Source organism: Pyxicephalus adspersus, chromosome 8 (genome assembly GCF_032062135.1).
Source record: "Pyxicephalus adspersus chromosome 8, UCB_Pads_2.0, whole genome shotgun sequence".
NCBI classification, from domain to species: domain Eukaryota; kingdom Metazoa; phylum Chordata; class Amphibia; order Anura; family Pyxicephalidae; genus Pyxicephalus; species Pyxicephalus adspersus.
In genome coordinates, this window is record NC_092865.1 from 6048819 (window position 1) to 6063991 (window position 15173).

The 15173-nt window shown below is 39.7% G+C and overlaps 1 protein-coding gene across 1 annotated transcript in view; it reads left to right on the plus strand.

Annotated features, from left to right (window-relative positions):
• PATJ (PATJ crumbs cell polarity complex component) overlaps nucleotides 1–15173 on the plus strand; it is a 111973-nt gene that overhangs the window by 28637 nt on the left and 68163 nt on the right. The window contains exons 19-26 of the mRNA XM_072419386.1: nucleotides 4529–4738; nucleotides 5922–6026; nucleotides 6484–6774; nucleotides 8203–8308; nucleotides 10467–10599; nucleotides 11342–11413; nucleotides 11505–11682; nucleotides 13527–13658. Of these exons, the coding sequence (XP_072275487.1) occupies nucleotides 4529–4738; nucleotides 5922–6026; nucleotides 6484–6774; nucleotides 8203–8308; nucleotides 10467–10599; nucleotides 11342–11413; nucleotides 11505–11682; nucleotides 13527–13658 (1227 nt within the window). The remainder of the gene's footprint in view (nucleotides 1–4528; nucleotides 4739–5921; nucleotides 6027–6483; nucleotides 6775–8202; nucleotides 8309–10466; nucleotides 10600–11341; nucleotides 11414–11504; nucleotides 11683–13526; nucleotides 13659–15173) is intronic.

The following is a 15173-nucleotide window of genomic DNA, read 5'->3' on the forward strand; positions in this document are numbered from 1 at the left end:
GGGGGGTTAATGTAGTACGTTGGGGGTTGGCGGCGGGGGGAATGAAGTAAGTCAGGGGTCGGCAGCGTGGGGGAACGTAGTAAGTCAGGGGTCAGCAGCGTGGGGTAACGTAGTAAGTCAGGGGTCGGCAGCGTGGGGTAACGTAGTAAGTCAGGGGTCGGCAGCGCGGGGTAACGTAGTAAGTCAGGGGTCGGCAGCGCGGGGTAACGTAGTAAGTCAGGGGTCGGCAGCGCGGGGTAACGTAAGTCAGGGGTCGGCAGCGTGGGGGGGGACGTAGTACATCCGAGGTCGGTTGTCGGAGATCAATACTTTTTAACACAGAGCGCAGGGGTTAGGAGCAAGGGATGTGTTGCACTGTAGTCAGGTCATGCCTGTATATTATAAAGTCTCCATTAGAAGCCCGGGGGACAATGCAGGAAAACAATTGGGAGATAGGGTTAGCATATTGACAACCTAAAATAGATCCTGCCTGAGCAAGGATTTTCATAGCAGGTGCAACAGGGATCATTTTAAAGAAATCTATAAATGTTAACTATTTTAGTGATTGGTTTTACATTTTAAGTGCAAAGGCATTTGCAAATGACATGATTGAAGTGCCGCTCTTCTTTGTGCATGTGCACTGCACATTTATGATCCACATCTCCTTCCTATAAAAGCAATATCTTCAGCTTTCCTATGACACATCACCTGTTCTTGTTTTGGAAGTTACTTCCCAGAGAAATCTGTTCTTTTTAACAAAAATATTAAGTAAAAATGTGTCCTTCAACATTTTGTGATGTGACCGCCACGTAAGTGTTGAAAGCTGCAGCTGCGTTTGTTGGGAATTATTGATCGTTACTGCCCTCTCTTGGCCAATACACATATATCTTCGTGGGGAGAATATTCTGAACTTCTCCTGAGTCAGCAGATGTGTTCCAAGTTTTCCATCAACCTAATGGATCAATTCAATCGACTGCAAGACACGTCTGTTTAAGCTGCTGAATAGAAGCTGCAGCTCATTTCTCAGGGAGATATCTTCCGTACCCCATTTTGCCATTTAGTATTTAATGAGTTGGGGGAGGGCTGTAGGGGCATTGTGCTGTTTAAAGTAGAATCACCGATTTAAATCTCTGTTAATGATGTTGAGATAATTTGAGTTCACCAACGTGTTTTCTTTTTTATCCTGCGAGGACGTCACTACTCAGTCTCCTGGATGCCCTTGACATGAGCTGCGTCAGGGCTGTAAATTTTCCTGCCTGTACTTAGAATGACTCTGCCACAGAGGAGAACACAAAAGAGACTAGCTAATAATGTTTAATAAGTACACAAGACTCCTCTGCAATTGACAAGAAGTAGAATAATTGTTGGGCCTATTTAACCAAATTGAAAAGCTCAAAACGTGCTCAGATATTTGTCTGGGAAGCTTAAAAAAATCTTCCAAGGGTTTTATTGCAAAAACTTAGTTTTGCCCTCTGTATCTTCCGATTTATAATTGGTTGGAACCCCAAGGTAAAGAGATTATTGGAATACCCTTCGCTAATAACATATATAACATTTTGAAACAAGAAAGTTCAAACACAGTGGGACTTATCATCAAACCTGTTAAAAAAATATATATAATTTATTTGAACATGATAAAATAGTATTTATAAAAGGTGGGCAGCACAGTGGCTCAGAGATTAGCACTCTGACCTGGTCCCAGGTTCAAATCTCGGCCAGGACACACTATCTACATGGAGTTTGCAGATTCTCCCTGTGTTTGCATGGGTTTCCTCCCACATTCCAAAAACATGCAGTTAGGTTCATTGACTTAACCCCAAAATTGACCTTAGACTATAATAATGACATATGACTATGGAAGGGACATTAGATTGAGCTCCTTTGAAGGACAGCTAGTGACATGACTATGTAATATGTCAGCACTATATAAATACTGTGGAATAATATAAAAACAATACATTTTCATGGGTCATTTTAGACTCCTTGCAGTTATTGTGAAAGAGTAATTCCAGGGGATTCACTTAGAAAAAATATGTTTCGCAGAACTAGGCTGCTTCCTCAGGAATGAATACCAAGAGTTCTATACTCTCCTAAAATTTAGGTAATATCAGTGCCTTTGATCACACACAACATCCTCTACAGAAAAAAAATCAGGTGAAGGCCCAAGTTGTAGGGGGAATCTCCAGCACAACAAAAAATCACTGCATTAATCCAAGGTTCTCAGACCAGCTGCTATGAAAGGCAGAAGAACCAAAAGTAAATTATGTCAGCATGGAGATTTCTTGGGCTTAAACAGCGTTAAATATTTTTTTTCCTATTGTGTATGGAACCCTTGTTGTTCATTCCTGAGGAAGCAGCCTAGTTCTGCGAAACGCGTTGAATGTTTCTCAGTAAAGATCTCCCCCTTTGGGATTATTCCTTTCACAATAACTACAAGGAGTCTAAAATTACCCATGAAAATGTATTGTTTTGATATCTTTTTGAAATACTGTTTTATCAGTTTTCTATCAGTTTATTTTCAAATAAATTATATTTTGTTTTTAATTTTGAGGGTATTGTCCTTTATAAAGTCCCACTGTGTCTTTATTGTCCCACTGTGAACTTTATTTTAATTTTCTATTAGGATTTATAATGTCAAAGTGGAGTTGCAGCAACATGATTGTGGCAGTCCTCTGGTGGCAGTTTGCTTCAACCAAAATGTATCAGCAACCCGTTGGAGGTCAAAGGTTGGTGTGCTGAACTCTGGTTGCACACTGCAGGTCATTGTCATTCTTTTACATACTTTAATAAAGGAAGCTGACCAGGGTTATAAAATCACAATATATGGCTATAAGTGTGTGGACATCCTGCCATACCATCTACAGCACATGGCCAAAAGTTTATGGAAATTCCTGTAAAATTAAGTTTAGTTGAAGATCACTAATAATCTCTCTGAATCATAATAGTGGCCCTTGTGCATTTCCAACCTTTATCGATGGCCATACCTTGTTTCAGCATGACTTTGTCCTTGTGCACAATGCCAGCTCCATAAAGACATGGTGTGATGAGTGTGTAAAAGAAGTGATAAGCAATATTATAAGCAGCGCCTGACTGCCATTATATATCAATCAGAGCATTGTAAAATTAAGTTGTGCTTCAGGGAAATACATGAATATGTGTACGTGTTCTTCAGACTGTCCCAGATTCTGAGTCTGTGAAAAAGCAAGAAAAATATTTTTTTAATTTCAGAGCCAGCCTTTTATAGTTCTACAGAGAGGTTGGTATGGCACAGACATAATACATACACAATAATTAAACTATATATATATATATATATATATATATATATATATATATATATATATATATATATATATATATATATATATAGCACCAACACATTGCATAGCACTGCACTTTAAATAGGGGATGCAGCTGACAGGCTGATACAGTGACACAGGAGGAGGAGGAGAGGACACTGCCCGGAAGAGCTTACAATCTAAGAGGTGCGGGAAAATTATTTTATTATTACACAGTATTTATATAGCGCCATCATATTACGCAGCGCTGTACAAAGTCCATAGTTATGTCACACACTGTCCCTGAAAGGAGCTCACAATCTAATGTCCCTACCATAGTTATATGTCAATCTTGTCTAAGGTCAATTTTTTTTTTTTTTTGGGGAGAAGCATGTAACGCCATTGCATGTTTTTGGGATGTGGGAGGAAACCCACGCAGACACGGGGAGAACCTGCAAACTCCATGCAGATAGTGTCCTGGCCGGGATTCAAACCTGGCACCCAGCGCTGCAAAGGCCAGAGTGCTAACCACTGAGCCACCGTGCTGCCCATGCCCGAACATATTATTAGTATTATTATTATTATTAATAAACAGGATTTATATAGCACCAACGTATTATGCAGCGCTGTCCTCTCCTTCTCCTCCTGTGTCACTGTCTGTCATTTGCAACCCCTTTTTATTGTACAGCACTGCGTAAAATGTTGGCGCTATAGAAATACAGTTTCATAATAATTATCACGATCAACTAACAAGTATGTTAAGATTAGAACACCTCATCATATCCTGTATCTCCTTAACAAGGAGGGGTAATATGTTTTTTTTCAAAGGTGAACTAGACAGGGCTGATATCACTGTAGATCTCAGAAACTTTTTATCTCTTGGATTTCTTGTAGGATCTATCATTTGCTATTGCAGCCTAAACGTTTCACCAATGAAAGGTTTAATAGACCCTACAATCTGATTTGATTGTTGCTATCAATTATGTGGGGAATAAACCAAAGATTTTCACTGGAATTCAATCAATCCCCTAATTGGCCAATTATTCAATCAAGGGGTCGATCCATCTATATTTTCTTTGTAATTTCTATCTTGCTAGAACTTCATTTTTAATTCAGTTTTAATCATTTTTCTTCTTTAATTCTCACTTTTACAAATCTGTTTTTGTGACAATCCCATACAGTGGCATTCCAATAAATAAATGGCGCAGCCTGTGTGTTAGAAACTTCAGATTTGGTCTTTCTCACTGTCTGGTTTTTGGCTCCATCTTCAGGATCCTTTAGATCCAACACGGACGGTGATCGTGGTTCAGTCTCTGGTTGCAGGTGGCGTGGCAGAGGAAAGCGGCCAGATTCTGCCAGGCGACCGGCTTCTCTTTGTAAATGACAGTTTTATGGACAATGCCTCGCTAGATGATGCTGTGGAAATTTTAACATCTGTTCCGCCGGGGAAGGTCCGCATTGGCCTTTGCAAGCCGCTGGTGGTAAGATCTGATAGTCAGCCTCTTCCATTATAAACATCCATTTTTATTTTATTATTTAAAAATTAGAAATCGGACTTTGATTAAACATAGTTTTATGAACTATTCAAGCAGATCTTCTGCTTCCCAGTCCTAATAAATCACATAAAAATTCAATGAAACAAATGTTTGGAATCATTCTACAAAGTGACAAATTATCAGCCCTTCAAGACGAACAGCGGAAAAATCTGATCTAATCTGGTATCTGATATTTTGTTAAATAATAATGAGTAATGCATGTACTATGGAACCCCAAAATATTCAAGCAGAGCGCAAGGGAACAGTCACCAACCCTTCAACTGACCCTTTTTCCTTTTACTGACTTACTATTCATCGTTTTGCCCTGGTCTCTATATTGTGACCATTTAGTAAAGGAGCTGGACTTTGCTTCCTCATTTCAGAGTTTCCTCCCTGATACAAAAAGAGAAGTTCAGAAAACCCTGATCTTTAGAGTTAATGGAACAGAAGCAGGAATATCCTTTAGTTACAAGTCCTCAGATCCAACTTCCTCTCCAGCAGAGAGAACAGAGAAGAGCACAGTGGTGACATCTCATTCAAAAAGACTGCATTTCCCCAGATGATATTGCACTGAAAATATACTGTACAGGAACCAAAAAATCAGAGGGTACTGATAGGTAAAATGACATGAATGTTCCCTATATCCTATTTATTTGTTAAGTTCAGGCTCACAGTGGAAATAAACTCAACCCTACATCCCTCTTTCAACTCTGTGAGCTCCTTTATATCTGGAACTTAATCATTTCTGCCATCAACAAATGCAGAGATTGTATACAGAGCTGCACAGCAATAGCGTAATGCCTGAAAAAAAAAAACATGGTTGGTGGACAGGTAAGATATTTGAACTATATCAACTTAATCAATTATTTTCTGCAATTTTCACCTCGAACAGTAACCAGGCTTTGCATCATGGCAGCCCAGATGCAGCAGGAAGGTGGCAGTCCGCTTGCAGTATTCACTCACTTGCTGGCTTATCTTCTGCAGTTTCCTAGTTCTTGCACAAACTACAACTATTTTAGCTCACAACACAGGACACAACTTGTATCCGCATGCACCTAAATAATTTCTTGTAACAATATAAGATCAACAAGTGCAAAATTACATTTTATATTCTGTTTTCTGCATTTAGAATGAAATCAAAAGTGACACTGTGTACATTCCACATAGAGGAGAATCAGAAGATAATGTGAGCACTGTAATTGAAGACACATCAATACGGTCTAATCTTTATCACGTAATTATTTTTTTTTAATATCTTCATGTTTGTATATTTCCCAAAATGTGTAGTTTGTGGAGCGATGTTAGCACATCAGGGCACACCAGAATAATGTCCTCTATTTGTATCATGTTATATTGTAAGTATTGTTAAAGGAGAAGAAAAGGAGAGATAGAACTGGCTCTGCCTTCTCATTTTTGGCTATTACAGACTGGCAGCATCACTGCCTGCTCTCCTGGGTGGAAAATTAAACAATGGAGGTGTCACATCCACTATTAAAAGGTTAGCTAGGATACAGGGGTCCGCCCTTACAGAGGGGTCACATCCAGACTGTAGATGTCAACCAAGATGGAACAGTCAATACCTTTTCTCCTTGCATATATATTGCTATATTTTATCCCTACCACTGTATTGTATAATATTGTGCTGTTTCTGTATCACTAATTTTCCCCATTCAATGTTGTGTGTGCTGTAGGTAGAGTACAAAAAGGAGCCATTCTTGGTGGAAGAACAAGAGGAGCTGGTTGACGAGCCATTGTTGGCAATTGGGCCAGCTTTCAACATGCAACATGATAATACAAAGGCCATACAAGAGTCATGGGAAATGCACGAGTTGGGTGGCTTTGGAGAGGAACGGGAGATGCTAGTGGATGAGGAGTATTCGGAACAGGACATGTCTCATTCCTATGCCACTGATTATAGTCTGAATTATAATGACATCCCTCCCGAGCCGAACCCTTCATATAGCCAGCCATGGCTGGACAAGGTAGATTTTCATACAACAGTAAATGCAAATAATTTATGAATGTGGAATTTGACTGCTTTTATTAATCTTTTTTTGCATTGTTTTTATCAATCCACATCCACATCTGATCCTTTTCTCTTTCAGTTCCAAATTACTATTTTAAAGATCTGTAATGGTGATAGATTTTCATTCCCGAGACCAGTCATATTCATCTTAGGTGAAAATTTAGTGCCAGTGCAGATTTCCATCATTTACAGCACAGGTGTCAAGCACAATGCCGGCGGGCTGAATCCGGCCCTTCTGGACATTGTTTGTGGCCCACAGCGACTCTGCTGTATCCAAGTGCCTGACATTTGCAGGCAGGAGGACCCAGTCCCAGAAAGCCAAGTATAAGCAGGGTGGTCCACACAAGTCCCTGACCACGCTGCAGGTAGAAGGACCCCAGTTGCTTCTTTACCCTCCTGCTGAGACCCACCACTAACCACGACTGTGCCTGAGTCCTGATCCTGCTTTCAGTAGTTTGCTGCTGCTGCCCAAGGTATGGAATCTCAGTGGGATGCTACATTAGCAATGTCTGCAGACTCCGAGACACAGGCCTTCACCTCTGCACAGTCAGTGGCTCCATTACCTTCACGTAGATAGGCCGGGATAGATCAGGTACACCTACCTCAGAAAAAGCTGCCAAAAACAATAAAGCAATTACTACCAAAATGTCCAAAAAAAGAACAATTGGAGCAGAAGGGAGTAAATATATATGCTCATGCTTACGAAGACAAGCATGCTCTTATTTCAGAACATGACTAATGCAACGAGGATGACGTGTGATATGGTGTCTCAGGTTGAGGGAAGGATATATACTTCTACTAACACTATGTATCTTAATAAAAAGTTCAGCCTGTGTTTCGGGCCCCTTATGTCATTTGAGTTTTACACACCTGATCTGCAGGGATCCGCCATGCTGCACTGTTGAAAGACTAACCGTAAAAACACCTACTGTTATCCCTGCAGTAGAGATCTTCTCACTCGCCTTCCGCCTCTCTTCTCTATAGAGCAGAACAGACTGCTCAGTAATACAATTGTATAACTGTCACCTGAAATGATCACTAACAATGCTTTTGTGCGATAATTACTAAGCATCTGCATGAGCTTTAAGGCTAGCCAATAACGCCCACAAAGTTATTTTTAATATTTCATGATGTTGCATACTAGTGACTGTTTAAGGCATCCCCAAAAACTCTAAAAATTGACAAAGGTTCTGCAGACAACTATGAGCCTGCTTTCATGCTTTTAACTGCATGATTGATCATGCAGTCCATCTGCAATGTGTTTTATTACTTGGGCTTCTGTAAGCCAACTCATAGAAGAGTGAATATAGGGCTAAACCATAGTAGGACCAATGCTTTAAAGATTGCTGAATCGTTGTAACATTTTCTTTCATTGTTTTCAAAGTATATTGGACAGACTGACCCCGGAGTAATGCCATTGGTTACTTTGAATTCATATGATGTTGATACGGAACTGCAGAATCCAGAAGATATTAACATCGAACTAAAAGGTTTCTATCACCTTAACATATCTTTATGGGATATTGACATTTTTCCAGATGTATTGTAACAAACTATTTCACAGAGCTTTACAGAATGAATAGATTCTTTCACATCAGTCCCTGGACCCAAGGAGCTTACAATCTAATGTCTATGGTTAAATTCGTATATACCGGAAGGAGTAATCAATGTTAAACTGTAAACTTTTCATTATAATTGTTGGAGAAAACTGGAGCCCAAAGTATTCTATGAATCATGTTCAGAATGTTGGCATATTTTGCATATTACCTTCCCAGATTCAGTAAATGAAGCCAGTCCACACAAAAATTAAGTTATAGGTAGAGCTTGATGGGCAGAGTAATCTCCTGGTCTTGTTTTATGTTATGGAAAGATTTTGATTAAATATGTTGCTTTAATTGACTCCTTATAGTGAGCACAAGTTCTCTCCACCGAGGTTGGTGCAGCAATTTCACCAACTAGGTTGCTGAGAAGTACCAGGCTACAAAAAAGGGGCTCCCATTTCTTCCAAAAGAGATTGGTTGAGTGCTTAAGCAAGCCACGTAGATGACCTGGATTTAAGACATGATGGATTCAAGGGTCAAATACTACTCCTTTTCCATAAACACTCTTTTAACACTATCACAATAAAACATAGTAAAAAAAAAGTCATGCCAAACTAGTAACATTACTTTACTAGTTTGTTAATAAAGTTAACATTACCTAATTGTACACACAAAATACCAATCCTTCATTGGCATAAAATAACACGGTTTACAAATACCCCATTGCATCAAGGTTTCTCCAGGATGCCCCTCTCCTCAACATTCCAAATGTATAGTGACCTCTTAAATTGCATACTAAAGGTAACTAAACATTTCATCCTTGTAGCACTAAAAGCAGCGGCAATCATGAAGACCCCTTGGCAGGATATCTTTTAAACAGACTGCCTTCCAGCATAAGTAACTACATGAATCCCTTGATATTCTGTAATAAAATCAAGCACAGCAATCTATAATTAAAGGTGTTCAAATATTAGCGAGTTGTGTAAGCACCAATGGCACATTTCTCCTGGGCTATCTGCCGAGAACTGCCTACTTCCATTAATAGTTCCTCAGACTATTTTTGTTGCATATTTCTAGACTATCATCCTGTTCTATCATTGTTTTTGTAATCAAGCTCTCCAGAGGTCTAAATTCCAGATGTGTTCTGTGTAGAGGTATCAGGGCCTCTGTTCTCTTGCAGGTGATTCCTGTAGGAATACACCACTCAATTCCATGCATATAGGAAAATCGGGACCTCCTTTCCTCTGCTGGTGTCTCCTCTAGAGATAATCCCCACAATTCTATCTGTATAGTGGAATTGGACCACTTGCAGGTGACCCCTCGGAATAAGGTTCTCCTGCTGGTGACCCCTCTAGTGACAGTGACCCCATAATTCTATTTATATAAAGGAATTGGGACCTTCTTCCCCCTGCTGGTGACCCCACAATTCTCTCTCTCTCTCTCTCTCTCTCTCTCTCTCTCTATCTCTCTATATATATATATATATATATATATATATATATATATATATATATATAGTTATCAGGGCCTTCTGATGATGACCCCTCTGAAGATGGTGACCCCAGAATTCTATCTATATAGAGCAATGAGAACCTCCTTCCTCCTGCTGGTGACCCCTCTAGTGATGGTGACCCCACAATTATATCTATATATGGGAATCATGACCTCTTTGATCCCCAATATTGTAATCGGTCAGAGGATTAGGTTTTTCTAATTGCATGATTTTGCATTTGGAAACATTAAACTGCATCTTAAATCATAAAAATAAGAATAACATCCCTGTTGCACACCCTTTGTATATTTGACATAAAGAGTAACTTTGCCCACCAAACTTGTTTATTAGAAAGATTTTATATCCTTAAAAGAATTCTAATGTGTGAAAAAAGGAACAAGAAACAAGTAACCAAAAGGTCCTGACAAACATGCTGATAGTGGTAAGGTGATAAGTTTTATGGTTGGAGGCAGTTAATGAGAAAGTGTTGACTGATGCCTGGAAGGCTGCCGAGATCTAGTGGTGAAAAAGAAATATAGGAGGGCAGCTCCACGCTAATGAAGGATCTGTTTTTTTATTTATTTTTTAACAAATTCTGATTTTTATGTATTTTAGAGGATTTTCCTGCTCTCAAGGAACCTGGAATTGTGTTTGATCCAGATTTGATTGCCATAGACCTCACAAAGGAAAAAGAGCCTGGACTAGTGGGGAGCTCTGCAACACATCATACAGCGAACCAGTTGACTGTGTATGTACCAAGCATTGTGCGTTATAGGTCCTCAGTACTTAGTTACTCATTTATAGTCGTTTCATTTTGGATTTGGTGTTTACAGCTAAAGCTTGAACAAACTTATTTGAATTCATTAATTTTAGTTACACAGGCTTATAACTTTGGTATGCATATTTATTAATTTATTTAGTTTTTGATGCCTGTTCTCCCCTTGTATTTTAGAAAAAAAACTTTTTTGCTAATCACCAAGCAACTTTTGATGCATTTATCAACATTAAGCTTTTTATGTACTTGGAAGCCAAAAACATGCATACAGCCTACATTGTCTCTCTAAGACTCTGCCTGTCTGTTAACACCAGAAAACCTTACCAATTGTAAATTAGCCCAAACAGTAACTGATACAAATAAAAGTAAGACCATCCTGTAATAGAAGGTAAAAACTCACCCTGAGCCAATATTTAGCCCTCTTGTCACTGCTGCTCACTCCTCATTTTGATCCTAGGAGGACCCCATCACTGGACAGCCAATAGGTGCATTCATGTTAAACAGGCAGTGTAAAAAGAAAGGAATTTGTTTTCCATTTTTCTCTAGAAGTGGGGAAGGGTAAGTGTGTAGGGGGAGCCTAGAGAACATTTTCAAATATTTATTTTATATATTATTCTATTTCCTCCCCAAAGGAACCAGGGTCCATAGTTTGAAAAATTTGAATTTAATTAGTACTGATGTGCCTATCCTAAAACACTCTTGTCTTTTTTTCTAGTGAACTTCCTGAGCGGGAAGAAGGGGAAGGAGAGGAAACGCCAACATTCAGCCACTGGGGAGCCCCGCGTGTGTAAGTTATACCCACATACTGCTCTTTAACTCATCCACACCCTAACAATGTTGTACACCCACAATATTGTACTTTCTGGTCCTCTTTTTAGAGTTGAAATATGGAGAGAACCACACGTTTCCTTGGGAATCAGCATCGTCGGAGGGCAAAGTGTCATTAAACGCTTAAAGAATGGAGAGGAGCTGAAGGGTATTTTCATAAAGCAAGTCTTGGAGGAAAGCCCTGCTGGGAAAACCAAAGCCTTAAAGACTGGAGATAAAATTCTAGAGGCAAGTGCAACATGTAGCTGGGGCTCTATGATCTGGAACATATATGAGGGGGTGTTGAAAAGTTCCTGGCTTTGCCCAGAAAGTAGAGAGCCAGAGTTATGAAATAACACATTTATTCAACATATTTCCCCCTGAGACTGATACACTTGGTACCGCGTAGTTGCAGCTTTTCTAGACCGTTCAAATAAAAGTCCTTTGGTTGGGCCGCAAACCAGCTCTCAGCAGCATCTATGACGTCAGAAATGTCCTCAAAACGTTGCCCCTTCAGGTGTTTCTTCAAATTCAGGAACAGATAATAGTCCGAAGGGGCCATGTCAGGTGAGTAGGGAGGATGGTGGACTAATTGGAACCCCAGGGTGTTCAATTTGGCAGCCACAACATGTGGACGTGTGCGCAAGTGCATTGTTCTGCAAAAAAAAGATCCCTTTGGTCAACTTTCCACAGCGTTTCGTCTTAATTGCCTCCTTCAGCTGGTCCATAAGGTTAGCATAATACTGTCCAGTGATACTAGAGCCCTGAGGTAGGTAGACCACCAACAGAATACCATCTTTGTCCCAGAAAATGGACGTCATGACTTTTTTTGGGCGATTTCTGTCTTCGTAACTTCGGCCGCGGGGACCGACTGTGGCGCCATTCCTTGACTGTTCCTCGGTTTCAGGATCATAGATGTGGAGCCGGGTTTCATTCTCCGTTACTAACCTAGCCAAAAAGTCCTGTGCAGCTTCAAAATGGGCCAAAACGGCTTTGGATGCTTCAACTCATTCCTTCTTCTGATCACTGTTTAAACATTTCGGCACCCACTTCGCTGAAACCTTGTGCATGTCTAGGATAGTGGTGATAACAAACCCAACACACTCCCATGAGATGTCAAGTGTCTTTTTTGCGGATGTTCAACGGTCATCAATAATCAGCTCATGGACAGCATCGCAAGGTTGCCGGGTCAGTAGAGGTTGGGGGGCGCCCACTGCGGGGCTCATCTTTAACAGTGAAATGCCTAGTCTTGAAACGAGATATCCAGGTTGTGACAGTGCTGTAGGAAGGACACTTCTCCCCCCACTGTTTGTGACATCTCATTGTGAATGTCCTTTGCTGACTTTCCCTGGAGAAACAAAACTTGAAGACGGCCCTTAACTGCAACAACGTGAAACTTGCTTGTGCCTCTGCCATCACAGCTTCTCACTAAAAGAAAAAACAGTTTTAAGAATCGCAAAGACCTGATGTTTGCACAGTTACATACTAAGATATTAGGCTGTATATGCCCCCACACTCATTTTTCTATTTCATCTGTAAGGGGGGCAAAGCCAGGAACTTCTCAGCAACCCCCTTGTAAAAGCAGCCCAAGCATATATATTTATTTTTCAACACTACTATGTCTCTGTGTAACTTTTATTATCAGGTATTGATTACCTGTCATGGAGTTCACAGTACTTCCCATTCCACCCCCTACAACCACAATACACTTTTTTTTTTAGTTTACCCTTTAGAAGTAAGGCACCTTCTTCATTTAGGCATCATCCTGGGTTACTACCTTCTGAACTGGATTGCCATGTTGCAGTCTGTATATTGGGGGGAGGAGAGTTAGAATATGCATCCTGCTGTCTGCAGCAGACTGACATCAGCCTAGGCAAAGTGGCTTAAATATTCGAAAGAATTACTTTGTAATGGTAAAAGTTTACGGTTGCTGAATATTGTAAAACATGCAAAGTTTTTCACATTAAAAGATATATTGAAAGAATTACGAGTTTATATATTTCCATATCTCTTTCTTTGCTTTCTTTTATAAATGTCAGAGTTCTGTGAAATTTAAGATGATTTGGTCTTACTGCTCTGGATAAATTTTTCAGGTCTCCGGAGTAGATCTGAGGGATGCAACTCATGATGAAGCTGTCGTCGCCATTAAAAATGCAGGAAATCCAGTTGTCTTTGTCATTCAGAGTTTGTCACCAGCCCCAAGGGTACGTAAAGGCCAAGAGTATGTTATAGCTTTACATACTATGTTCTCCTTGATTTTTTTTTTTTTTTTCCGGGTTATGCAGGTGCCAGGTCCCTTAGCTGGATAAGTGCTAAACGGTCATTACAATACTGGTGCCTTGTTGGGTTTTTTTTGTGACAAGAATGAACAATATGAATTTATTATTATTACACAGTATTTATATAGCGGCAACATATTATGCAGCGCTGTGCAAAGTCTATAGTCATATCACTAGCTGTCCCTCAAAGGGGCTCACAATCTAATGTCCTTACCATAGTCATATGGTATTCCAGATCAAATTTTTAAAAATGGGTTGGATAATGGGGAAGTTTTAGTTGCCAGGGTTTTGGAACAGCTTAAACCGAACCATGCAAATATTGAAAAACACCCATAGAAATACTTGAATATATCTGTATTTTTGTATCTTGTAATGTCCAGTACAGCAACACTTAGACTGGATTAGGAAGGGGCAGCACTCGGGACCGATACCATGTGCTTTAATCACATGTGTAAACAAGGAACATGATGAATGAGGGATGGAGCAGATCCCATTAGGCTGTTGCTGCTCATTCATAATTCTTTCATTGGCTGGGGATAAGAAGTGACCTGGCTGTGTTGCTGAACTACAGAAAAAGTCAGGTCATAAAGCTGCCATTGCTATCTGGTAGGGCTCCGCAAATATCAGAACTAGAGAGACCGAAATACAAATCCAATGACATGCAAAACATCTGCCGTGTATGCATTTCAATCGCATAGTTAGTTTTTTTTGCCAGGAATCCAGCTTTTTGTTAGGCAAGAAGCTCAGTGGATAGCAGCCTTTGAAGCTCTACAAGCACACTTCCCATCTAGGACACCATGTGCATGGTGTTTTCTGCATGTTTCACATGGGTTTCTTCAGGCACTCCAGTTACTGATAAATTGTTTCCATCACTAAAAAAAAAAATATTTTAAGTATAATATACTGACCATATCAGGGCCATAGAAATATGACTTTCTCTTTCAAAAGAGATATTTACTGACATGACGTGACTGTAAAATTCTGTGTGTTAGATGATTGGCTCTTTATACAATAAGTACATGCTGTAAAAAAGACTGAAAATATTTGCATAAAACAGCATGTTTATTGACAACCCTAATTTATTATTACTGGGGGTAATGACCTAATATAATGTAGATTATCTGAAAAAAGCTGGTTTAAAGTAGGCAAGCTTTTCTTATGTAGTCTATAGATGGCGCTGCTATGAGTAAGAAAGGCTCTGTTCATTGGCTGGAATAATTGCCTATTATTTCTTATAACTGTGAGCTCGTAAATTGTAAGCTCTTCGGGGCAGGGTCCTCTCCTCCTTCTGTGTCACTGTCTGTATCTGTCTGTCATTTGCAACCCCTATTTATTGTACAATGCTGTGTGATATGTTGACGCTATATAAATACTGTTTAATATTAATAATCCCTACACCCTACTTCTCCTTAAGGTTTCAATCTTACTAAATGAACTCCTCTCCTTTCAGCTGCTATCCAT